This window comes from Acanthochromis polyacanthus, chromosome 7 (assembly GCF_021347895.1).
Source record: "Acanthochromis polyacanthus isolate Apoly-LR-REF ecotype Palm Island chromosome 7, KAUST_Apoly_ChrSc, whole genome shotgun sequence".
Classification (NCBI taxonomy): Eukaryota; Metazoa; Chordata; class Actinopteri; family Pomacentridae; genus Acanthochromis; species Acanthochromis polyacanthus.
This window is the reverse complement of record NC_067119.1, coordinates 1,691,055-1,715,656: the sequence shown is the minus strand read 5'-3', so window position 1 is coordinate 1,715,656 and position 24,602 is coordinate 1,691,055. Positions and strand designations below refer to the sequence as shown.

General features: G+C 39.7%; 1 protein-coding gene across 1 annotated transcript in view; it reads left to right on the top strand.

Annotated features, from left to right (window-relative positions):
- LOC110946101 (protein mono-ADP-ribosyltransferase PARP14-like) overlaps nucleotides 1-22,880 on the top strand; it is a 108,663-nt gene extending 85,783 nt beyond the window's left edge. The window contains exons 15-31 of the mRNA XM_051950570.1: nucleotides 721-822; nucleotides 2,510-4,679; nucleotides 4,974-5,105; nucleotides 5,641-5,710; nucleotides 5,928-6,164; nucleotides 6,392-6,613; nucleotides 6,834-6,930; nucleotides 7,107-7,256; nucleotides 7,905-7,967; nucleotides 8,447-8,632; nucleotides 9,741-9,944; nucleotides 11,277-11,395; nucleotides 12,924-13,144; nucleotides 13,223-13,488; nucleotides 15,466-15,605; nucleotides 15,891-16,065; nucleotides 21,423-22,880. Of these exons, the coding sequence (XP_051806530.1) occupies nucleotides 721-822; nucleotides 2,510-4,679; nucleotides 4,974-5,105; nucleotides 5,641-5,710; nucleotides 5,928-6,164; nucleotides 6,392-6,613; nucleotides 6,834-6,930; nucleotides 7,107-7,256; nucleotides 7,905-7,967; nucleotides 8,447-8,632; nucleotides 9,741-9,944; nucleotides 11,277-11,395; nucleotides 12,924-13,144; nucleotides 13,223-13,488; nucleotides 15,466-15,605; nucleotides 15,891-16,065; nucleotides 21,423-21,706 (4,838 nt within the window). The 3' untranslated portion in view covers nucleotides 21,707-22,880. The remainder of the gene's footprint in view (nucleotides 1-720; nucleotides 823-2,509; nucleotides 4,680-4,973; nucleotides 5,106-5,640; nucleotides 5,711-5,927; nucleotides 6,165-6,391; nucleotides 6,614-6,833; nucleotides 6,931-7,106; nucleotides 7,257-7,904; nucleotides 7,968-8,446; nucleotides 8,633-9,740; nucleotides 9,945-11,276; nucleotides 11,396-12,923; nucleotides 13,145-13,222; nucleotides 13,489-15,465; nucleotides 15,606-15,890; nucleotides 16,066-21,422) is intronic.
- Nucleotides 22,881-24,602: the final 1,722 nt, after the last annotated feature.

The following is a 24,602-nucleotide window of genomic DNA, read 5'->3' as shown; positions in this document are numbered from 1 at the left end:
ATTTTTGTGTTTTGTTTTTTTTTTTTACCATTTTTGTCTCATTTTTGTCATGTTTTGTAATTTTTGAAATCTTTTTTTGGTCATTTTTCCTTGCTTTTGTCATTTTTGTGTCTTTTGGTAATTTTTGTTCCATTTTTGCCATTTTTTGTGTTTTTTTTCTCATTTTCGTCATTTTTTGCCTTGTATTTGTAATTATTTCTTTTTTTTGGCTTGTTTTTGTCAGTTAGTGTCACATTTTTGTCAGGTTTTGTCTCATTTTTGGCATTTTTTTTGTCCTTCTTGGTCGTTATTGGTCTTGTCTTCGTCTCTTTGGGACAATGATTTCTGCTCTCTGTTGTGTTGTTTCTTGTTATTGATTTAATTTATATCAGCTCTGTCAGACACTTTATTTAAAGTTCATTAAAACGCTCATAAACGACGTTTCTTAATCTTCTACCCTATTTTTAAAAAAATATTACACATGTAAAACAAATCGTTTGTTTGTTTGTTTGTATTCAGCTGGTATTTTCACACATGAGCACCATAAACTGATGAAGAAAACCTTCATCTGTGTTAGTTTTCAGCTCTTTTCTTTGCTTTTTATTGTGATTTCGGATCATTTTCAAGTGTTTTATGAACCAGCAGCAGGAAACGTTTGAACCTTCTGCCCCCTGCTGGTCAGATCCAGGACGTTTCTGTTCAAAGCAGAATCCTTATTTCTGTGTTTCCGGTTCCTCCCAGATCTGCTGGAGATGTTCTTTGAGAAGAACTTTGCTCTGCCGGCCGACATCCTGATGATTCCTGAAGAACGAGCTGCAGTCGTCTCCTTCAGCCACCACAAAGGTTTCTACCCTGTTTTCCTGCCTCGTCATTCACAGCGAATTCTGGCTAAAACTGAAAGTCTGCAGTGAAAGAAAATATAGTGCTAAATTAGAAATATGTAAAAATAAAAATAAAAATACTGCATTAAATCAGAAATATGTAAATAAAATACAACATTGAATTAAAAATATGTAAAAAAAAAGAAAATACTAAATAAATACTAAATTAGAAATATATAAAGAAAATAAATAAATACAGCATTAAATCAGAAATATGTAAATAAATACAGTGTTAAATTAGAAATATGTAAAAAAAAAAAACTGCATTAAATCAGAAATATGTAAATAAAATACAACATTGAATTAAAAATATGTAAAAAAAAAGAAAATACAAAATAAATACTAAATTAGAAATATATAAAGAAAATAAATAAATACAGTGTTAAATTAGAAATATGTAAAAAAAAAATAGTGTTAAATTAGAAATGTGTAAATAAAATACAGTGTAAAATTAAAATTATTTTTAAAAAACAGCGTTAAATTAGAAATATGTTTTAAAAAAACTGCATTAAATTAGAAGTATGTTTAAAAAACTGCATTAAATTTGAAGTATGTTTAAAAAACTGCATTAAATTAGAAATATGTGAACGTTTGAGCATCTTCAGCTTCAAAACCTGTCTGGTCTTTTTTGTCTTTTTTTGGTCATATCTATCTTGTTTTTGTTGTTTTTTGTCTCTTTTTGTAATTTTTGTCTCTTTTTGGTCGTTTGTGTCACATCTTTGTCTTGAACCTGTCGGGTCGCTTTATCAAGTATTTTGAACATTAGAAAAATTTATTGGAAAACAGCAAAAAATATAAATAAACAAATCCTGAAAAAGGTGAAAAAGTTCTTCCTCTTTTCTGAAGAGTCAAAGAGCTTCCCACGAAATGAAAACGCCTGCACGACTGATAATGTGAAATAACGTGAAAGAATACGATAAAAATATATACAATATTTACCAAGAAAGAAAAAGAATATCCCAATTAGAAAAAAATAAAGCTCTGAAGATGAAGCAAAAGTAAGAACTTATGCGCCCACATATTTTATACTGTCATTTAAATAAAGGTTCTAACTGGAATTAAAAATCACCCAAGACACCATTTTTAGTTCCACAATGAAACTTTGCTTCGTTTCTTTAAACCTGCTCCTTTAGGCAATAAAACTTTAAGGAACTTTCGCAAAAATAGGTTCCCTGAGAAACCCTTTTCAAAATAGCTCCCTTTGGACCCACCCGGTTCTATTTTGTCTGTTTATGGAATAGTAATGTGCTGTTTTTCAAAGCAGAATCTGCAGCATTTTATTTAATTATTAGATCACATTTTTGGGTTCTTGTTCTGACAGAACCACAGATTACAAGGTGCCGTGGATGGCGTCAGTGGAACGTATGAACCGAATGATCAATGTTCTGTTGAGAAAATAATCTTCAGATTAATGAATAAAGCAGCTCTCGTTCCACCCGGTAACTTCAATAAAAATGAAAAACTGCTTTAAGGCACCAGATAAAGTTAATAAAAAAACGATCCCTGAATAAAGAGGTTCTTCAGTCGGTGTTTTGAAGAACCATTTATTATTGTTCTGAGAGTCTGAGACCTGGATGACTTCATAGAAACATTAAAGATAACAGCGTTATGAAACTCTACTTTGTTTACGTCTGTTTCTCTGTTCCCAGCTGTTCAGAACATCTGCATCAAAGAAGACCTAGTGATTTGTTCCAACTCTGTCAAGGTGTATCCGTTTTATCCGTCGTTGGGAACCGCCTTGTATGGTAAAGACCGACCGGCCTGGAAGATGCCCGATTCCTTCACTGAGAGCCTTCACCCCGTGGTCAGGAAGTTCCTCCTGATGAAGAACCTGCTAAAAAGCATCAACGATCAGATGCGTCCACATTTCTGCAGCGTGGATTTGGATCAAGCCGAAGTGAAGCTCAGCCCCCTGCCGGGCTTCCTGAGGCAGAACGGTCTGACCGCCCAGCAGGTCGATGGCTGGGAACGTAGCGCCCAGGACGCCTTCCGCCGCCTGATGGCCCAGTACTCGGCCTTCGAGTGCCAGGCCAACGGGCCAGCCTGGAAGGTTGCAGAGAAAGACGTCCGTTCGATTCTGAAGGAAGACGGCGTCCCGGTGCTGGACGCTTCCAGGGGGGTCCTGACAGTTGCTGGCCAAGCAGATGATATGAAAAGAATCAGACCTCCTGTAGAGAACATTGTTGTTAAAGCCATGAGCGTCATTGAACGGCAGACAAATGGCGTCTCCGAGCTGATGCCTCTGTCCCCGGCCATGTTCTACATCCTGAAGCAGGACGGGCTGCTGAGAGCCACCCAGGACATCTCCCCGGACATGAACCTCTCCTACAATGAAGCCACCCAGCAGCTCACCATCACTGGACTCCCTGCTGAGGTCTATAAGACCAAGGCCTGGATCCTGGAGAGGAACATGAACATGTCCAAAAAACAGCTGAGCATCCCTCCTTGTCTTCTGGACTTCCTCAGGACAGTAGATCCTACAGACATGTCCCAGGACCTGTTCACCTCCCAGGGCATCAGCGCCATCTACAGCATCGAGATCAAAGGGGTTTTCCTGCTGGGAAGTTCTGACAAAGTCCTGGCTGATGCAGACACTAAGATGAAGGAGGTTCTGGCGCTGCAGACTCTGGATGTGGAGGACCAGGAGGTGATGAGGCTTCCCGGCTGGATGGACCTGAAGCAGCAGCTGCTGGACACCTACAACTCCACAAAGAAGAAAACTGTGGACATTCAGACCAAGTCAGACAAAGTAACAGTGGCCGGCTTTAGAAATCCCGTCAGAGAAGTAAGCAGCAGTTTGAAGGAGTTCATCACAAACTTCTCAAGAGTTCAAGAAACCGTTCGCGTTGATTCCTGTGCTGTTGTTCAATTCATCGACAAGAAGAAAACACAGGACTGGTCCAGTATCTCCAAAGACAATAACGTATCCATTCAGTTTGATCCGGAGAGGCCGAGAATTGTCCTCGCTGGGGCTCGTCTTCACGTCCAGAAAGCCAGATCTTGCTTTCAGCAGCTAACTAGTGCTCTCGCCACTGACATCTTAACCGTGGACAAGCCTGGAGCTAAGAAGTATTTTCAGACTTTAGGACGCCTCTTCCTGTCCAGCATCATGACGGAGTTCAACTGTGTGGTGGTGCTTCGCCCAGAGGGCCAGGACGAAGACGAGGAAGAAATCTACGAAGGAGGAAGCAGCCTTTGTTACTGCAAAGTGAAGACCACCAGTGGAGTTCTGGTTTCTGTCAGGAGAGCAGACATCTGTAGCTTCGACGCCGACGCTGTGGTCAACGCAGCCAATGAGGACTTGCAGCACATTGGCGGTTTGGCTTTGGCTCTGCTGAAAGCTGCAGGACCAGAGCTGCAGAAAACAAGCAGCGACTACGTGACTAAAAACGGGCCTCTGCGTCCGGGTGATGCCATGGTAACAGATGCGTACAACCTGCCCTGTAAGTACGTCGTGCACGCTGTCGGTCCGCGGTTCTCCAACTATGACAAGAAGACTTCGGTGTCGCGACTGAAGACCGCCGTCAAAGAAAGTCTGAGACAAGCGGAGACGGTGAGCTGCTCCTCCGTCGCCCTGCCGGCCATCAGCTCGGGGGTGTTTGGATTTCCTGTGCAGCTCTGTGCCGAGACCATCGCCCAGGCGGTGCGAGAATACTGCGACGGTCCACAAGGTCAGCGGTCCCTAACCGAGGTTCACCTGGTGGACAACAACGATGGCACCGTCAGGGACATGGCCGCCGCCGTCAACGCAGAGTTCAGCGACCTCCAACCGACCATGACCGTCCCACCGCCGACCAGCAGAGGCACCGGGGCTTCTGGGTAAAATAAATAGTATTCAGCAGCTGGTTAGCTTAGCTTAGCTTAGCATACAGACTGGAAACAAGGGTCCAAAGGTAGTCTTGCATAGCCAGACCTGTCATCAGAGTGCTGTAGAATGGTCTGACTGCATCTCATTGACAGTAAAGACAACGGAGCTCAAACCCGGAGACTACAACGTGACCTCAGTCAGTTAGCTTCCATGCTAACAGCTGCTAAAACCACGACGTTTCCTGCTTACATTTCTGCTTCTGCTTCTGTTTATTTACCAAGTTGTCCTGATCATTGACTCCTCAGTGGTTCTCAGCGTGGTGGAGGCCGAGGTAGAGGACGAGGAAGAGGAGGAAGAGGAGGAGGAGGAGGAGGAGGAGGAGGTAGAGGAGCTGGACTTCAGGCTAACAGAGGAGGACTAGGTCGGCCTGGAGAACGGTGAGCTTCATCTTCATTTTATGATACATATTTTTGAGATATTTTGGGATTTTTTGTGAATGTTGTGTTTGCTCTGTGAGTATTTTGTCTTTGTTTATGTGTGTTTCTGTGTATTTAGTTTGATTTGACGTTTGGTATTTTTCAAAAATATACTTGACGGATTTTTTGATGTTCTTTTGTTTTTGTTGTATTTTTTTCAAACATTTTGGATGTTTTGAAGATATTTTTGGATGGTTCTGGAGGGATATTTTTGGATATTTTTTCTGATGATTCGGTTGGGATTTTTTAAAATATATTCTTGGTTTATTTATTGATTTTTAGGGATTTTTTTAGGTTTTTCCATATTTATATTGGGGGATATTTTGAGATATTTTTGGACTTTTTGTGCGATATATTTGGATATTTTTTGATGATTCTGAGGAGATTTTATGCAGGACATATTTTTGAATGTCTTTGCGATATTCTTGAATGTTTGTGGATGTTTGTGAAGCCTCCTCTGTTCACAGCTTTTTGAGCTTCATGTGTTTTCCTGCAGAAGGGCGGAGCAGATCACTGCTGAGGGGCTGAAGATGGTTCTCTGTCTGGGGAACATCGAGGAACAGAAGGTGAGAACTGAACACATTTTATTAAACATGTTTAATTATTTGTTTTATATTTCACTTTTCAGATATTATTTGGATATTTTGGCCCAGTGAATACTTTTGTAATTTTGTTCTTAACAATTTGAGCTGCAGGACATGTATTGAATATTTTTCATAATTTTTTCATTTTTTGGGGGCTTTTCTGGACGATTCCTCGGTTCGTTTCTTGTCTCTGCTTCAGACCGACGCCATCGTCAACACCATCTCAGAGAACATGGACCTCCACCAGGGCGCCGTTTCCAGGGCGATCCTGGAGGCGGCCGGGCGGCGGCTGCAGGCGGCGGTTCGCTCTGCGGTCACCACGGCGACGCTGCGCTACGGCTACGTCATCATCACTGACGGTTTCGATCTCTTATGTCAGAAAGTGTTTCACGCTGTTTGTCCTCCCTGGGACGGTGGAAACGGACGGGCCGAGGAGGTGAGGACGTAAAGACGTCAAGAAACCTGAGTGTCTTTGTGTTTTCTGCGGGTTTTCTGTGTTTTCTGTGTGTTTTCTGGATTTTTGTGAATTTTGTCCACTGAGGAAAATGAGCTAAAAACAATAGAACCTTCTAGTCTCCTGTCTCTGTATACATTATTACTACTTCTCAGTGTATTTCTGTGTACTCAGTAGTACTCAGTAGTACTCCTCCCTGTGTACTCCAGAACCTGGTGTCCATCGTCCGGTTCTGTCTGGTCGAGGCAGAGAAGCTCCGGTTTTCCTCGCTGTCCTTCCCGGCCATCGGAACCGGAAACCTGAGCTTCCCCAGAGACCTGGTCTCCAGAGTCCTGCTGAGGGAGGTCCACTGGTTCAGCCGGACCAGAACCCCCCAACACCTGAGGGAGGTTCACGTGGTGGTTCACCCCAGCGACAGCCAGACTGTGGAGGTCAGTGATTGGTTCATAAAATAAAACCAGGTGTGGAGGTCAGTGATTGGTTCATACTGCCAGGTGTGTTCAGGTTTATGTTTACTGAACTCTTTCTTATTTATTATATTTATATATATATATTGGTCACGGGATATTTCTGTATTGATTATTATATATCTAATCTATATCTGTGTGGAATATTCTATCGGCTCCTGTATTTACATAAACTGGTCTTCAGTCTTTCAGCAGAGAGTTTAAAGCTCCGAACAAGGAAGTCACCAACGTCAACGCATCACCGATTGGTCAACCAGTCGGCCAATCACAGCCCTCGGCAGGTAAGAAGGTTGATCTGATTCCAGATCAATAATTTTAGAGACAGAGCGGTTATTGATTAGGAATGGAACGGTGACAACGTTAACCTGTGTGTATTTTCTGTATGTTTCCTGTGTTTCTGTGTATATTGTTATTATTTCTGTGTGTGTTGTTGTCTGCTGTTGTGTTTGTGCGTCAGCCTCCTTCAGCCTGGTGTCGTCTCCGTCCCTCGGTGTGTATCGGATGCAGATGGGTCAGGTGACCCTGGAGGTGTCATCTGGTGACATCACCAAGGAGGCCAGTGATGTCATCGTCAACTCCTCCAATCAGGACTTCACCCTGAAGTCAGGTGAGTTTTTAGAAATAAATTTACATCAAGTGTTTGTTTGATGATCTTGTTTTTTACGATTTTTGTCTCTTCAGGGCAGTTTTGTGTTTTATTTCTGTTGTTTGTTTTGTTTGTCTTCTCTGTCATTGTGCTAGGAACTTAATCTGACTCCACCTTAGGGGTAGAATAAGTCAGGTGGTCCAAAACCCTCGATATCTCTAGCCAGACTCTTCTCCTCTGTTGTTCCCAAATGGTGGAACAAACTACCAAACTCTGTGCGTTCTGCTGAGTCCCTTTCTACTTTTAAAAGACAATTGAAGACTCAATAGTTCAGAGAACACCTAGGCACTTAATCTGACTCCACCTTAGGGGTAGAATAAGTCAGGTGGTCCAAAACCCAGCACTTATTTAGAGCTGACAAAGTTTAAAAAAAAAGGGGGGGGGGGGGGTGGCAATTCTTCTGCCACTTGATGGCAACACCTTTGACCAATCACACTTGAAGCACTTTTTGCACTTCCTACAGGTTTTTCCTTATGTCTGAATTCTTGCTTGTGTTGTACGTCGCTTTGGACCAAAGCGTCTGCTAAATGAAACTGTAGAACTGTAGAATTGTTGCTTTGCGTCTCTTTGTTGATCTATTTTCCATGGTGTTGTTATGTTCTGGTTCAGGAGTTTCCAAGGCGATCTTAGACGCTGCCGGACCAGTCGTGGAGCTGGAATGTAGTCAGATGGGTGAGTTTCAGAAACAGTCAGCTTGTCAACATTTATCAGTTTTCACAGTTTCCTAAGAGGAGAAACTCAGCGTTTAGTTTTTATTTACACCTGAACTTAAATAATCAGCTGCTACAAAAAAATCAACACATTTTCTATGAATCATCACTATTTTTGTTTTATGTGTTGTCGTTTGTGTTTTCTGTTGTTTGTGTTGTTTCTTTGTCAGTTTTTTGTCAGTTTGAAGATTTTTAGTTTTTCTCTAAGACAGCAAACCTTTTGGGGTTAATTCATCGTCTTTGAAAGGATTTGATAAAACACTGTGGAATGTTCCAGCTACCACTTTGAATATCGGTAGTTTCTGATCAAGGACAGTTTGAAGCAGATCTGAGGCGGTCTGCCAGAAGGACTCTGATGGTTCTTCTTCAGTTTTATGGTGTAAAAGTTTCAGCAGGTGGTTGAGCCGAAGCTGTAGTGAAGACGTCCTTTCCTCTCCATAGTGAACTCTCCGGGTTTCCAGTCTCGTCCTTTGATCCTGACGTCGGCCGGCCGGCTGCCCTGCCGGGGTATCATCCATATTGTCGGCCAGAACGACCCGGGGAAGATTAAAGAAATGGTCTACTCAGTGCTGAAGACCTGCGAGGTCAACAAGTTCAGCTCCGTCTGCTTCCCGGCGCTCGGAACAGGTCAGGAAACTAAGATCTTCTAACAGAGTTTACAGCAAGTTTCCTTCATCATCAAAAGGTTCCAAAGAAATAAATGTTCTGAGTCAGAATGAAGGAGTTTGTTGAACCTTCTCAAACAAAGCAGTTTCTGCTTCATTTAGACCATTGATTCTCAACCTTTTTTCAGTGACGTATCCCCTGTGTAATATTTTTTCATTCAAGTTCCTCCCAACCAAGGCAAAGCATTTTTGGCTGACAAAAAGAGACAGACATAAAATACATCACCACATCATCAGTTTCTGATATATGACATTTTTAATTTGAATCTGACAAAAATACAAAACAAACAAAAAAATCTATGAAAATTTTTTTAAAAACAGTAAAAATCAGACATTGCTTTTGAACCGTGGTTCAATAGATTTTTAAAAAATAAACTGTTTCGTCTGAATTCTTCCATAAACTGGGTTCATGGTAATAAAATGGAGTGGCCTACTTGATATGAAATTCAGTTTATTAACTTTCATTCGTATTTTGTTGAAGAATTATTGCATAAATATATTTTGTAAAGGATTTTTGAATTGTTGCTAGTTTCTCAGGTACCCCCTGGTGTATCTTCAAGTACCCCTAGGGGTGCTCAGACCCACATTTGAGAACCGCTGGTCTACTATAGCGTTTTTTAAATAAAATTCATGATGTTTTTTTTTTTTCAAAGAAAACTGCTCTAGAGTGTTTTTCACGGCCTACTTTACATTATTTCATCATATGGCATGTTTTTATGACATGTTTAAAAAATCACATTTTTTTTCCAACATAGTATAGTATGACTTTTTTTTTTGGACAAAATTCATGATAATTTTTTTTTTTCAAAGAAAACAAATTTTAATCTCCTCAGTATCACTGGGGACAAGTTTCAAGTGTTGTTAAAGCCTCAGAAGTTGGTGAAATGTCGACCAAAGACTGGATTTTAGTAGAAATGTGGCTCCATCCATAGATATACACTCACAGGAACTTTATGGAGACACTAGACCAGCCTGGATTGAAGACTTTGTTTGAGTTTGTTGGTTCTGTGAGAATTATTGCAGCTTTGTCCATCCCTTCTTCATCATCTTCATCATCATCACTCGGTCAGGTCAGGGCGGCGTCCCCCCGTCGGCTGTGGCCGACGCCATGATCGACGCTGTGGTGGAGTTTGTGAGGAAGAAGCAGCCAAAGTTCGTCCACAGCGTGAAGATCCTGATCTTCCAGACGGTCATGATTGCTGAGTTCCACCGCAGCATGAAGAGGAGGCAGGGCGAGGAGGTGGAGGAGAAGAGTGTCCTCGCCAAGATCAAAGGTATCGATCACTGATCAATAGGAGGAAGCTCCTCCCACTGCAGGAGAATTCAGTTAGTCAAGAACAACATTTCACATCTACGTAAACAGCCACAACGAGACACAAAACAACCACAAAGAGACACGAAATGACCAAAAAGAGACACAAAACAACCACAAAGAGACACGAAACGACCACAAAGAGATACGAAACAACCACAAAGAGACACAAAACTACCACAAAGAGACACGAAACGACCACAACGAGACGCAAAACAACCACAACGAGACGCAAAACAACCACAAAGTGACACGAAACGACCAAAAAGAGACACAAAACAACCACAAAGAGACACGAAACGACCACAAAGAGATACGAAACAACCACAAAGAGACACAAAACGACCACAAAGAGACACGAAATGACCACAAAGAGACACGAAACGACCACAACGAGACGCAAAACAACCACAACGAGACGCAAAACAACCACAAAGTGACACGAAACGACCACAAAGAGACACAAAACGACCACAAAGTGATACGAAACGACCAAAAAAAGACACAAAACAACCACAAAGAGACACGAAATGACCACAAAGAGACACGAAACGACCACAAAGAGACACAAAACAACCACAAAGAGACACGAAACAACCACAACGAGACACAGAACAACCACAAAGAGACACAAAACGACCACAAAGAGACACGAAACAACCACAAAGAGACACAGAACAACCACAAAGAGACACAAAACGACCACAAAGAGACACGAAATGACCACAAAGAGACACGAAACGACCACAACGAGACGCAAAACAACCACAACGAGACGCAAAACAACCACAAAGTGACACGAAACGACCACAAAGAGACACAAAACGACCACAAAGTGATACGAAACGACCAAAAAAAGACACAAAACAACCACAAAGAGACACGAAATGACCACAAAGAGACACGAAACGACCACAAAGAGACACAAAACAACCACAAAGAGACACGAAACAACCACAACGAGACACAGAACAACCACAAAGTGACACAAAACGACTAAAAAGTGACACAAAACGACTACAAAGAGACACAAAACGACCACAAAGAGACACGAAACAACCACAGAGACACAAAACGACAACAAAGAGACACGAAACGACCACAAAGAGACACAAAACGACTTTAAAGAGACACTAAACCACCACAAAGTGACACAAAACAACTGCATAGAGACATGAAATGACCACAAAGACACAAAGAGATGTGAAATGACCACAACGACACAAAACAACCTCACCAAGACACAAAACAGCTGTAAGTTTAGCACACTGACAGAAAACGTTTTCTCTTTCAGACAGTTTCACGTCTCTGTTCTCTGGATTCATGGACGAGCAGCCCAGCATCGAGGACCTGGTCCTGGAGAGGGAAGAGTTCGAGCCCACAGTGTTCCAGCTGTGTGCCGACAACCACACGGTCAATACACAGTGACACACAATAACACACCATAATACACCATAACAGACCATAACACAACAACCAGCCTCCAGCGGTCACATAGAAGCACCACCAGAGTCTGTCACAGCAGCAAAACTCACAACTACACATGGAAAAGTCAAATATTCTCTAAAATTAAAGTGGAAATTTTACAAGAAAAAACTCATATTGTTTTACATTGAAGCTGAAATTTTTCGGAATAAATCTCAAATATGTACAAAACAAAGTTTCTTCTGCCCCATATCATCACACTTCCACCTCCATGCTTCACTGTCAGGACTATGCATTCACTGTGGAAGTCCTGGTCAGAAGAGACACAAAACAACCATAAAAACACACAAAACCACCACAGAATGAACCTGGTTTCTGTTCATTTTCTCTGTAATCAAATGTGATCACCAGTATTATGGGTTTAGAGTCCAGTTTGGAGTCCTAGAAACAATCATGGGTTCCCTGGATGTGTTTCTGGTTTCTGATAATTCACCAGAGGAACCTTTGAAAAGGTCATTCTGGGGAAACTTTCCTATCAGCATGTTGGTAGGTGGTTGATCAGAACAAGTTTTACCAAAATAAAAATAAAAAATTGGTTTAATTTTCATGAATTTTTGTCTGATTTTGAACAAATGTTGCGTCCACTTGGACAAAGTTTGACTACTTTTGGACACATTTGGGTAATTTTGGATAATTTGAAGGAGTTTCGAAGGATTTTGGATGTTTTTTTTAGTTATTTTTAACCATTTTGAAGTAATTTTGGATGATTAACGTTGTTTTAAAGAATATTAAGTAATTTTGGTAGCTTTTATGTGATTGTGGATGACTTTCATGTCATCTGGAACAAGTTTTTACGTAATTGTTAACAATTTTTGAATAATTCTTTTTGAAGAAGGGGAAAACTTTAAAAAAGTGCATTCTGGGTAAATTTTCAGATCAGCATGTTGGTAGGAGGTTGGACATGATTCACTCTGTGGGTGAAATGATATTCTAGTTTAGACATATTTCACAGAATGCGAATGTTTATGAACAGTGTCAGTTTTTACCAGAACCCAGATGTTTATCTGCTGGACTGATGAAGTTCTGAGGCTCAGAAATGATGGAAAAAGTCCATTAAAAAGTGATAAATCTGGACCCACCTCTATGGACTTCAAGGACCTGGAATGTTCTAAGTGAGACGAAACTTAAAGACTGGAAGCAGGAAAGGAGAACGTCCCCTGGAGAAAGTTCTAGAGTAGACCTACTGACAACTGGACACTTGGTAGGTCTACTCTAGAACTTTCTCCAGGGGACGTTCTCCTCCATGGTCTTCAAGGACCTGGAACTCTGGAAATATTCACAGTATGAAGGTAGAACTCTGCTCATTAATAAAGTTGCTGTAGATGAAGAACCAGTTTGGTTTTAGAAACACTGATCCTGTTGTATTGTGACTCTCTGTAGTTTGAGCTCCTAAGTCCATCTCCTGTAACCATGAATGAGTGTGTTGAGTTCATTAAACCGACTGTTTCCTCTTCAGGACGTGAGTCTGGCCAAGAAACGCATCACGGAGCTGATTGTGGCCGAGCAGGCAGAGAGGAAAATCACTGATCCGTACATCAGCCAGCTGTCTCCGGCCAACGTGGAGGAGCTGAAGGCCCTGCAGAAACAGCTGACGGTCAGCATCTGGCTGGACCAGGAGCCCAGCATCCACCTGGAGGGTCTGACCAGGGACGTGTACACCGCTGAGTCCGCTGTCAGGTCAGTACACCGCCACCGGACCTCCAGCACACGGTAAGAATGAACAGAGACTGAAGGTGTTTGTGTTGTGGCCCTCAGAGACCTCATCCGGAGGGTGGAGAGGGCAGAGAACCTGAAGAGCAAAGCTCTGCAGGTTAGCAAAGCGGTGGAGTGGAAGTTCCAGGACCATCAGGGAGTCATGGTGGCCTTCGACATGCTCACCAACCTCAAGCTGGAGGAGGCTCTGGAGAAGAGGCAGAATGTGAAGGTCCAGATCGGCAACCGGACTTTCACTGCTTACCCAGCGAAGAAAGAAGCAACCGATGGCATCCAGGTGGTGGAGCTCCAAAGGAGTGAGATGAAAAGTGAGTCTTCATTCAGCCCCAAACCACCGCTAGCTTTAGTAAAGGCCCCCAAACCACTGCTAGCTTTTGTAGAGGCCCCCAAACCACCGCTAGCTTTAGTAGAGGCCCCCAAACCACCGCTACCTTTAGTAGAGGCCCCCAAACCACCGCTAGCTTTAGTAGAGGCCCCCAAACCACCGCTAGCTTTAGTAGAGGCCCCCAAACCACCGCTAGCTTTAGTAGAGGCCCCCAAACCACCGCTAGCTTTAGTAGAGGCCCCCAAACCACCGCTAGCTTTAACCGAGGCCCCCAAACCACCGCTAGCTTTAACAGAGGCCCCCAAACCACCGCTAGCTTTAGTAGAGGCCCCCAAACCACCGCTAGCTTTAGTAGAGGCCCCCAAACCACCGCTAGCTTTAGTAGAGGCCCACAAACCACCGCTAGCTTTAACCGAGGCCCCCAAACCACCGCTAGCTTTAGTAGAGGCCCACAAACCACCGCTAGCTTTAACCGAGGCCCCCAAACCACCGCTAGCTTTAGTAGAGGCCCACAAACCACCGCTAGCTTTTGTAGAGGCCCCCAAACCACCACTAGCTTTTGTAGAGGCCCCTGTCTCGGTCAGACAGAACTTCATGTTGAACTTTACAAACTGATTTCGATTTTTCTCTCAGTTTCATCTGATTAACACAGACAATAATCTGCTGATTGATAATAATAATTATTATTCACAGTAATTATTACAATTATAATTATTATCGAGACCTCTTTCACAGGGTGACCTGGCCAAGAGAGGCAGCAGCAAACGTCAAAGTAAACAAAACAGACAGATAACAACAAACACTAAAATATTAAATACAAGTAATTAGATACATAAAATAACAGGATTCATATTTACAATAATAATTTAAGAACACAGGCACTGTTCAAAGGATTTACGTTGTCGATACCTTAAAATAGAGCGGAAAGCCTCCAATGAAACAAATTTTGACAACTTCAATTTGGATTGGCGAGCATTCCAAGCAGAGGGAGCAATAACTAAATAACTGAAAGCTTTTTTACCTATTTCAGTTCGAACATGATGAACAGAAAGATGTAAATTATCATGAGATCTCAGGGCATAACAGCTTCTAGTTCTCTGAAGAAGAGTGCATAAATAAGTGGGACCCACGCCAAGAAGTGCTTTTTAAACCAGAGTCATCCGGTGTGTATATCGTCCTACGTTCAAGGAAGGCATGCCAGCTTTAGCGTACAATTCACAGTGGTGAGTGAGGCGGCTACAGCCAGTAACAAACCTCGGAGCACAGTGGTAGACCGGAGTCAAGGACTGTAGGCAGCTGGTTGAAGCACACATATACACAACATCACCATAATCAAGTATCGGCAGAAAAGTAGCTGACGTCAGAAGCTTCCAAACTCTGAGGGAAAAACAAGATTTGTTTCTATAGTAGTAACCGAGCTTCACCTTTAATTTAGAGATCAGTTTTTTGATATGGACTTTAAGAGAGAGGTCCTCATCAATAGTTAATCCCAGGTACTTGTAGCTGTGACCAACTCTAAAATTTTACCATGGGCAGTTCTAATTGATGGGAATTCAAATGCCTGTGCAATCGAATGTGAACAGCAGTAAATTACAGAATCATCCGCATAAAGATGATATGAGACATTTGGCAAATTTGCACACAGATCATTAATGTAGACTGTAAACAGAATGGGTCCTAAGACTGAGCCTTGAGCTACACCTTTTGTGACCTCAAGGAAGGTAGAACTAACTCCAGCCATTTGAACACACTGTGTCCTACTTGCTAAATAATCATCAAACCAAGATGCTGTTATCTGCCTCCAAGTAGCTGCAGTAGAACTGAAGAACCTTCTGAAAAACTATGAAAGAACTTTTGTTTCCTAAGAGCTGCTAGAACTTCTCCTGACTGTTTGAAGAGGTTTTCTGCTCGTTTTAAAGCGCTGAGCTGATCGATATAAAGACCTGACCTACCGTTGCAGATGAAGCCGCTCTGCCGTCGCATTGGGACGACATGAAGGGCGACTTGGTGAAGCTGTTCGATGTGCCTACAGGATCACAAGAATACAAGGACGTGAAGAAGGAGATGAATAAGACCGGCCTCACTGCAAACATCATCAGTGTACGTTCACCTCCTCCAGATAGAAATAACCTGCAGGGTGTGAGATAATCTAAACCAGGAGTCTTCAACGTTTATCAGACCAGTGACCCCAAAACTGATGGAGCAGTTTTATATGAAACCAGGCCCAGTACCATGAATATGAGTTTAATCTTGTAAAATTTCTGTTTAAATATTAGTTTTTAAAGACATTTAAATTGTGAGAAAGACATATTTTGATTTTTTTTAAATATTGAAAATGATCTAATCAACCAAACATTTGAAGCTGTGTGATCTGCCTGGGTTCAGGTCCAGCGGGTCCAGAACACAACGCTGTTCCAGAACTACCAGCTGATGAAGAAACAGCTGGAGGTGAAGAACAAACACAAGAACAACGAGCGGCTGCTGTTTCACGGAACCGGATCCAACGCCATCGACCTGATCAACAAGCAGGGCTTCAACCGCAGCTACGCAGGAGCTCACGGTGACAACAACAACACAACAATGATGCAACAATAACATCACAACAGTGATGTAACAACAACACGACAACAATGATGCAGCAATAACATCACAACAATGATGTAACAACAACATGACAACAATGATATAACAACAACATGACAACAATGATGTAACAACACGACAACAATGATGTAACAACACGACAACAATGATGCAGCAACAACACGACAACAATGATATAACAACACGACAACAATGATGCAGCAACAACACGACAACAATGATGCAGCAACAACACGACAGTGATATAACAACAACACGACAACAATGATGCAGCAACAACATGACAACAATGATATAACAACAACATGACAACAATGATATAACAACAACATGACAACAATGATGTAACAACAACATGACAACAATGGTATAACAACAACATGACAACAATGATATAACAACAACACGACAACAATGATGTAACAACAACATGACAACAATGATGTAACAACAACATGACAACAATGATGTAACGACAAAATGACGACAACACGACAACAATGATATAAGAACAACATGACAACAATGATGCAGCAACAACACGACAACAATGATGCAGCAACAACACGACAACAATGATATAACAACACGACAACAATGATATAATAACACGACAACAATGATATAACAACAACATGACAACAATGATGTAACAACAACATGACAACAATGATGTAACAACAACATGACAACAATGATGTAACAACAACATGACAACAATGATGTAACAACAACATGACAACAATGATGTAACAACAACATGACAACAATGATGTAACGACAAAATGACGACAACACGACAACAATGATATAAGAACAACATGACAACAATGATGCAGCAACAACACGACAACAATGATGCAGCAACAACACGACAACAATGATATAACAACACGACAACAATGATATAATAACACGACAACAATGATATAACAACAACATGACAACAATGATGCAGCAACAACACGACAACAATGATGCAGCAACAACACGACAACAATGATATAACAACACGACAACAATGATATAACAACACGACAACAATGATGCAGCAACAACACAACAGTGATATAACAACAACACGACAACAATGATATAACAACAACATGACAATGATATAACAACAACACGACAACAATGATGTAACAATAACATGACAACAATGATGCAACAATAACATGACAACAATGATGCAACAATAACATGACAACAATGATATAACAATAACATGACAACAATGATATAACAATAACACAATGATGTAACAACACGACAACAATGATATAACAACAACACGACAACAATGATGCAACAATAACATGACAACAATGATGCATCAATAACATGACAACAATGATACAACAACAACACGACAACAATGATATAACAATAACACGACAACAATGATGTAACAACAACATGACAACAATGATATAACAACACAACAACAATGATATAACAACAACACGACAACAATGATGCAACAATAACACGACAACAATGATGCAACAATAACATGACAACAATGATGCAACAATAACATGACAACAATGATGTAAAAACAACACGACAACAATGATATAACAACACGACAACAATGATATAACAACATGACAACAATGATGCAACAATAACATGACAACAATGATATAACAATAACATGACAACAATGATATAACAACAACATGACAACAATGATATAACAACAACACGACAACAATGATATAACAACACAACAATGATATAACAACACGACAACAATAATATAACAACACAACAACAATGATGTAACAACAACACGACAACAATGATGCAACAACAACATGACAACAATGATATAACAAGATGACAACAATGATGTAACAAGACGACAACAATGATGCAAGAACAACACGACAACAATGACGCAACAACAACACGACAATGATGCAACAACAACATGACAACAATGATGCAACAACAAGATGACAACAATGATATAACAACAACACGACAACAATGATATAAGAAAAAAAATGTCTTGAATTTTGTCCCAAAAAAACGCCATAGTATAGTATGTCGAAAAAAATGCCATTTTTTCAACGTCTTAGAGATATGCCATATGATGAAATGATGTAAAGTAGGTAATTAAAGACGCTATACAGCAGTTTTATTTTGGAAAAAAAATGTCTTGAATTTTGTCCCAAAAAACGCCATAGTATAGTATGTCGAAAAAAATGCCATTTTTTCAACATGTCGTAAAAACATGCAATATGATGAAATGATGTAAAGTAGGTAATAAAAGACGCTATACAGCAGTTTTATTTTGGAAAAAAAAATATCATGAATTTTGTCCAAAAAAACGCCATAGTATAGTATGTCGAAAAAAATTCCATTTTTTCAACATGTCGTAAAAACATGCCATATGATGAAATAATGTAAAGCAGGCCGTGAAAATCATTATAGAGCAGTTTTATTTGGAAAAAACAATGTCATGAATTTTGTCCCAAAAAACGCCATAGTATAGTATGTCGAAAAAAATGCCGTTTTTTCAACGTCTTAGAGATATGCAATATGATGAAATGATGTAAAGCAGGCCATGAAAGACGCTATACAGCAGTTTTATTTTGAAAAAAAATCATCATGGATTTTGTCCCAAAAAACGCCATAGTATAGTATGTCAAAAAAATGCCATTTTTCCAACATGTCGTAAAAACATGCCATATGATGAAATGATGTAAAGTCGGCAACGAAAGACGCTATACAGCAGTTTTATTTGGGAAAAAAAATATCATGAATTTTGTCCAAAAAAACACATAGTATAGCATGTCAAAAAAAATGCCATTTTATCAACGTCGTAGAGACATGCCACATGATGAAATATTGTAAAGTAGGCCACGAAAGACGCTATACAGCAGTTTTATTTTGGAAAAAAAAATATCATGAATTTTGTCCAAAAAAACGCCATAGTATAGTATGGCGAAAAAAATCCCATTTTTTCAACATGTCGTAAAAACATGCCATATGATGAAATAATGTAGAGCAGGCCGTGAAAATCATTATAGAGCAGTTTTATTTGGAAAAAACAATGTCATGAATTTTGTCCCAAAAAACGCCATAGTATAGTATGTCGAAAAAAATCCCATTTTTTCAACATGTCGTAAAAACATGCCATATGATGAAATGATGTAAAGTAGGCCACAAAAGACACTATACAGCAGTTTTATTTGGGAAAAAACAATGTCATGAATTTTGTCCCAAAAATACGACATGGTATATAGTATGTCGAAAAAAATGCCATTTTTTTCAACATGTCATAAAAACATGCCATATGATGAAATTATGTAAAGTAGGCAACAAAAGATGCTATACAGCAGTATTCTTTGGAAAAAACAAAGTCATGAATTTTGTCCCAAAAAACGCCATAGTATAGTATGTCGAAAAAAAATCCCATTTTTTCAACATGTCGTAGAGACATGCCACATGATGAAATAATGTAAAGCAGGCCGTGAAAAACACTATAGAGCAGTTTTCTTTGGGGAAAAAAAAATGTCATGAATTTTGTCCCAAAAAACGCCATAGTATAGTATGTCGAAAAAAAATGCCATTTTTTCAACATGTCGTAAAAACATGCCATATGATGAAATAATGTAGAGCAGGCCGTGAAAATCATTATAGAGCAGTTTTATTTGGAAAAAACAATGTCATGAATTTTGTCCCAAAAAACGCCATAGTATAGTATGTCGAAAAAAATCCCATTTTTTCAACATGTCGTAAAAACATGCCATATGATGAAATGATGTAAAGTAGGCCACAAAAGACACTATACAGCAGTTTTATTTGGGAAAAAACAATGTCATGAATTTTGTCCCAAAAATACGACATGGTATATAGTATGTCGAAAAAAATGCCATTTTTTTCAACATGTCATAAAAACATGCCATATGATGAAATTATGTAAAGTAGGCAACAAAAGATGCTATACAGCAGTATTCTTTGGAAAAAACAAAGTCATGAATTTTGTCCCAAAAAACGCCATAGTATAGTATGTCGAAAAAAAATCCCATTTTTTCAACATGTCGTAAAAACATGCCATATGATGAAATAATGTAAAGCAGGCCGTGAAAAACACTATAGAGCAGTTTTCTTTGGGGAAAAAAAAATGTCATGAATTTTGTCCCAAAAAACGCCATAGTATAGTATGTCGAAAAAAAATGCCATTTTTTCAACGTCTTAGAGATATGCCATATGATGAAATGATGTAAAGCAGGCCATGAAAGACGCTATACAGCAGTTTTATTTTGAAAAAAAATCATCATGAATTTTGTCCCAAAAAAACGCCATCGTATAGTATGTCAAAAAAATGCCATTTTTTCAACATGTCATAAAAACATGCCATATGATGAAATGATGTAAAGCAGGCCATGAAAGACACTATACAGCAGTTTTATTTTGAAAAAAAATCATCATGAATTTTGTCCCAAAAAAACGCCATAGTATAGTATGTCAAAAAAATGCCATTTTTTCAACATGTCATAAAAACATGCCATATGATGAAATGATGTAAAGCAGGCCATGAAAGACACTATACAGCAGTTTTATTTTGAAAAAAAATCATCATGAATTTTGTCCCAAAAAAACGCCATCGTATAGTATGTCAAAAAAAATCCCATTTTTTCAACATGTCGTAAAAACATGCCATATGATGAAATAATGTAAAGCAGGCCGTGAAAATCACTATAGAGCAGTTTTCTTTGGGAAAAAAAATGTCATGAATTTTGTCCCAAAAAACGCCATAGTATAGTATGTCGAAAAAAATGACATTTTTCCAACATGTCGTAGAGACATGCCATATGATGAAATGATGTAAAGTAGGCAACGAAAGACGCTATACAGCAGTTGTATTTGGGAAAAAAAATATCATGAATTTTGTCCAAAAAAACCACATAGTCTAGTGTCTTGAAAAAAATGCCATTTTTTCAATGTCATAGAGATATGCCATATGATGAAATGATGTAAAGCAAGCCACAAAAGACGCTATACAGCAGTTTTATTTTGAAAAAAAATCGTCATGAATTTTGTCCAAAAAAACGCCATAGTATAGTATGTCAAAAAAATTGCCATTTTTTTCCTCAAAAACCAGGTGGTTTTGAGGAAGTTTAACAGGTTTTTACAGTATATTTAGTGTTTTTTTCTCATTGGTAAACAGACTTTATGTTCTAATCTATTTATCATCTCCTCATTGCAGTAAATTCAATGAAAATGCAGCAAAGTGTTGGTTTTATTTTTGCCGTCAGGTTTACAGGAGACCCTCTAACTCTGGTTGTTTTCCAGGTGTAATGTACGGTAACGGATCGTACTTTGCGGTGGATCCCTGCTATTCGGCTCAGGGCTATGCCAAACCTGACATCAAAGGCCACAAGCGCATGTACCAGGCCCGGGTTCTGGTCGGAGACTTCACACAAGGCCACCGTGGCCTCATCACTCCCCCGGCCAAAGGTTCTGGAAACACCTCCGACCTGTTTGATAGCGTTGCCGACAACAATACCAACCCAACCATGTTCGTGATCTTCAACGACATCCAGGCATACCCAGAATACCTCATCACCTTCACCTGAATCTGCTCTATACTCCATCACCTTCACCTGAATCTGCTCTATACTCCATCACCTTCACCTGAATCTGTTTTATATTCCATCACCTTCACCTGTTTTAGCTTCATGTCAGACTGCTCGCTCAGGTTTACTGCATATCTAAAAGTTCTGTTGGAAGTTCTGAAGTTTGTATTGCTATTAAACTGACACAGACAATATTATTGTGGAGTAATTCAAAGCACAACGCAAAATAAAAGTCCAAAGCCTTTATTTTAAAGATTCACAAAATAAGATCATTTACCAGAAACTGTAAAAACATTTCGACTGTTGGACCATACTTCTACCAATCATACTTCCTGTATCATCAGGAAAAAACAAATCTGAGCCTGAAATCCGGATTTTTAAAGAGTCCCTTTATTCTACCTGCCATGTTCAAAACCTCTCCAACCAAAAATCATCGGAGCCTCAGTAGAAATCTCAGACAAATGAAACGTCTTCAAGAACTTATCGAAGTCCAGTTCCTTGAAGTTCTTGAAGACTGAGAGTTGAAACGTCTTCCAGAGAAGTCCAGTTGATTTCTACTGAAGCTCCTGCAGTTGCCATGACCTCGATGATTGAGAATCTACACAAACGTCTTTCCAACCAAGAGTCCAGACTGTCATCTATCAGCTACAAACCCTCACACATGACTCACATATTTTATGAAAATTAACCAAATCTAATCACCAATAATCACTTTATTCTACTTTATTCTAAATAAACCTTTTGCACTCATGAGATTCTGTTATTTCATCTCGAGGAAGGATTTGAGTACTTTTGGATGTTTTGAATCATTTTGGACACATTTGTTGAAATATTGACAAGTTTTGAGTTATTTTTGTGAAATTTTGTCATTGTAGAGTTTTTAATTGTTCTGATTGGAAAAAACACAAATTTACACACATTTGAATAGTTTTTGAGTGATTCTGAACATTTTCATGTATTACTGGACAACTTCAAGATCCAGAGTAGCAGAGTAATGCTGTACAACTTTGGTGTAATTTTGGAAGTTTTTGGGGGCATTTTGGAAAATGTAAGTAATTTGGAACAATATTGTAATTTGTCCAACACTTTTAAATGTACTTAAAGGAGCTGAAAATATTCACAGGATGAAGGTAGAACTCTGATCATTAATAAAGTTACTGGAGATGAAGAAGCAGATGTTCTGAGGAGGTTTTTCATTTTTATAGAATATTTAGTGTTTTAATGTAACTAAATATATTGATTTTGTGGGGGGGGAAACAAGAATATACTAACAATCAGGGTGTTTCTTAAAAATCACTTTTCTAAAAGTCTCATTGATTCTAAAAACAGCAACGATGAAGCTCCTCTCTCCTGTAAATAAAGAAAACTTGACCACGTCTTTTTATTCCTGCTGATGGATGAACATGAACCAGACATGAATGTTTCTTAATCCCCAACAGAGTCAGCCAAAAAGTGAAAGCATGTGAACCTAAAACCCACCAGCAGGTTTGAAAAGCAGGTTTTGTTTTGTTTTTAATAAAGTGGAACAATTTATCAACCAGAAACGGTAAAAACAGGAAGATGTGCCAGAAATTCAACTTGTCCTCAAGCTGTTCATGCTGTTCCAGAAGAAAACAAATCTAAGCACGATCACTTCATTCTACACGTCAAAAATAAATACAGTAAAGCCCCCAGTGAGACAAACAGCCCACAAAGAAGAAAACTGAGACCACAGAAAAGAAAAATTATTCCACAGTGAGGAAAAGGGTAGAGATAGTTTAATCCCTCAATCCAAAAAAAATGTCATGAAAAATGAGTCCATGGTGATGAAAGCTGAAAAAGAGAAGGTTGTAGCAGGAAACATCAGCTACTGGAGTCCTCCATGGACCTTGAGTTCAGTGAGTAAGGTCAGAGCAGAAAGAGCTGCCACTCAGACGCCGTTCTTCCATCCAGAGAGGACCTCTTTCTGCTGTCGCTGCTACACAGACTGACCTAGTGGAGGTTTGAGGTGGAATATTCCTGTTAACCAGCCCCTCAGGTCTCTGTGAGGAGTTTGGATGGAATACTCGGTTAAACCAACATTTTAGGAGCATGTCCAGGGATTTAAGGTGGAATGTTCCTTTAAGGTGGATGTGTGAGGACCTTGTAGGTGGAATACTTCCTGAAACCAACCTTTGAGGTCAACATTCAAAGATTTAAGGTGGAATATTCCTTTAAACCAACCTAAATTTCATGTTTTGATCATTATCAAGTGAGAACCCTCAATCCAGACTCCTCATAAAGACGTTTGAGATTCATGCTGCTGTTATTTGTTTAGTCCAGACTAAATGACAGAAATCCACAACAGTAATTTTATTTCAGGACTCGGTTATTAAATGTCAAAACAATCCATGTGACTCTAAAAACTCAACAGCTTTACAGACTCTAAGATTAAACTCTCCACAAGGATCCAAAAGAAGTTGGACTTCTACATGAGAGCTTTAATTATTCTTCATCTACTTCCTGAAAGGTTTGGTCAATAAAAAAAGACAAAAACTCCTATTTTCAGCTGAACTAAAGACAGACTTGGTGATTTTTCTGCTCACATGTTGTGCTGTTGTAAACTTACTCTTTCACCCCCTGGAAACCAGCGTTTGTCCTGTTTTTGTGTCGCTAGACAGCCGGTTGTAATGTTTTTTGAGCAACACACCATACTATGACGTTTTTACAGTGAAGGTTCTACTATGGAACCAGTTTGACATGTTCAGGTGTTCTTTGTGTGAAAACTCAGAGATTTCAGGGATCAGAAGGTGGTTTTCAACTTTCTTTGTTAACTTTCTGCTTCAACTTTAAACTAAATTTCCTTCACTAAGCCAGCCCTCTGGACTTCCAGTAAGCTGTGTTCCTATTGGCTGTCCAGGTGGCTGCTTGGTGTAAT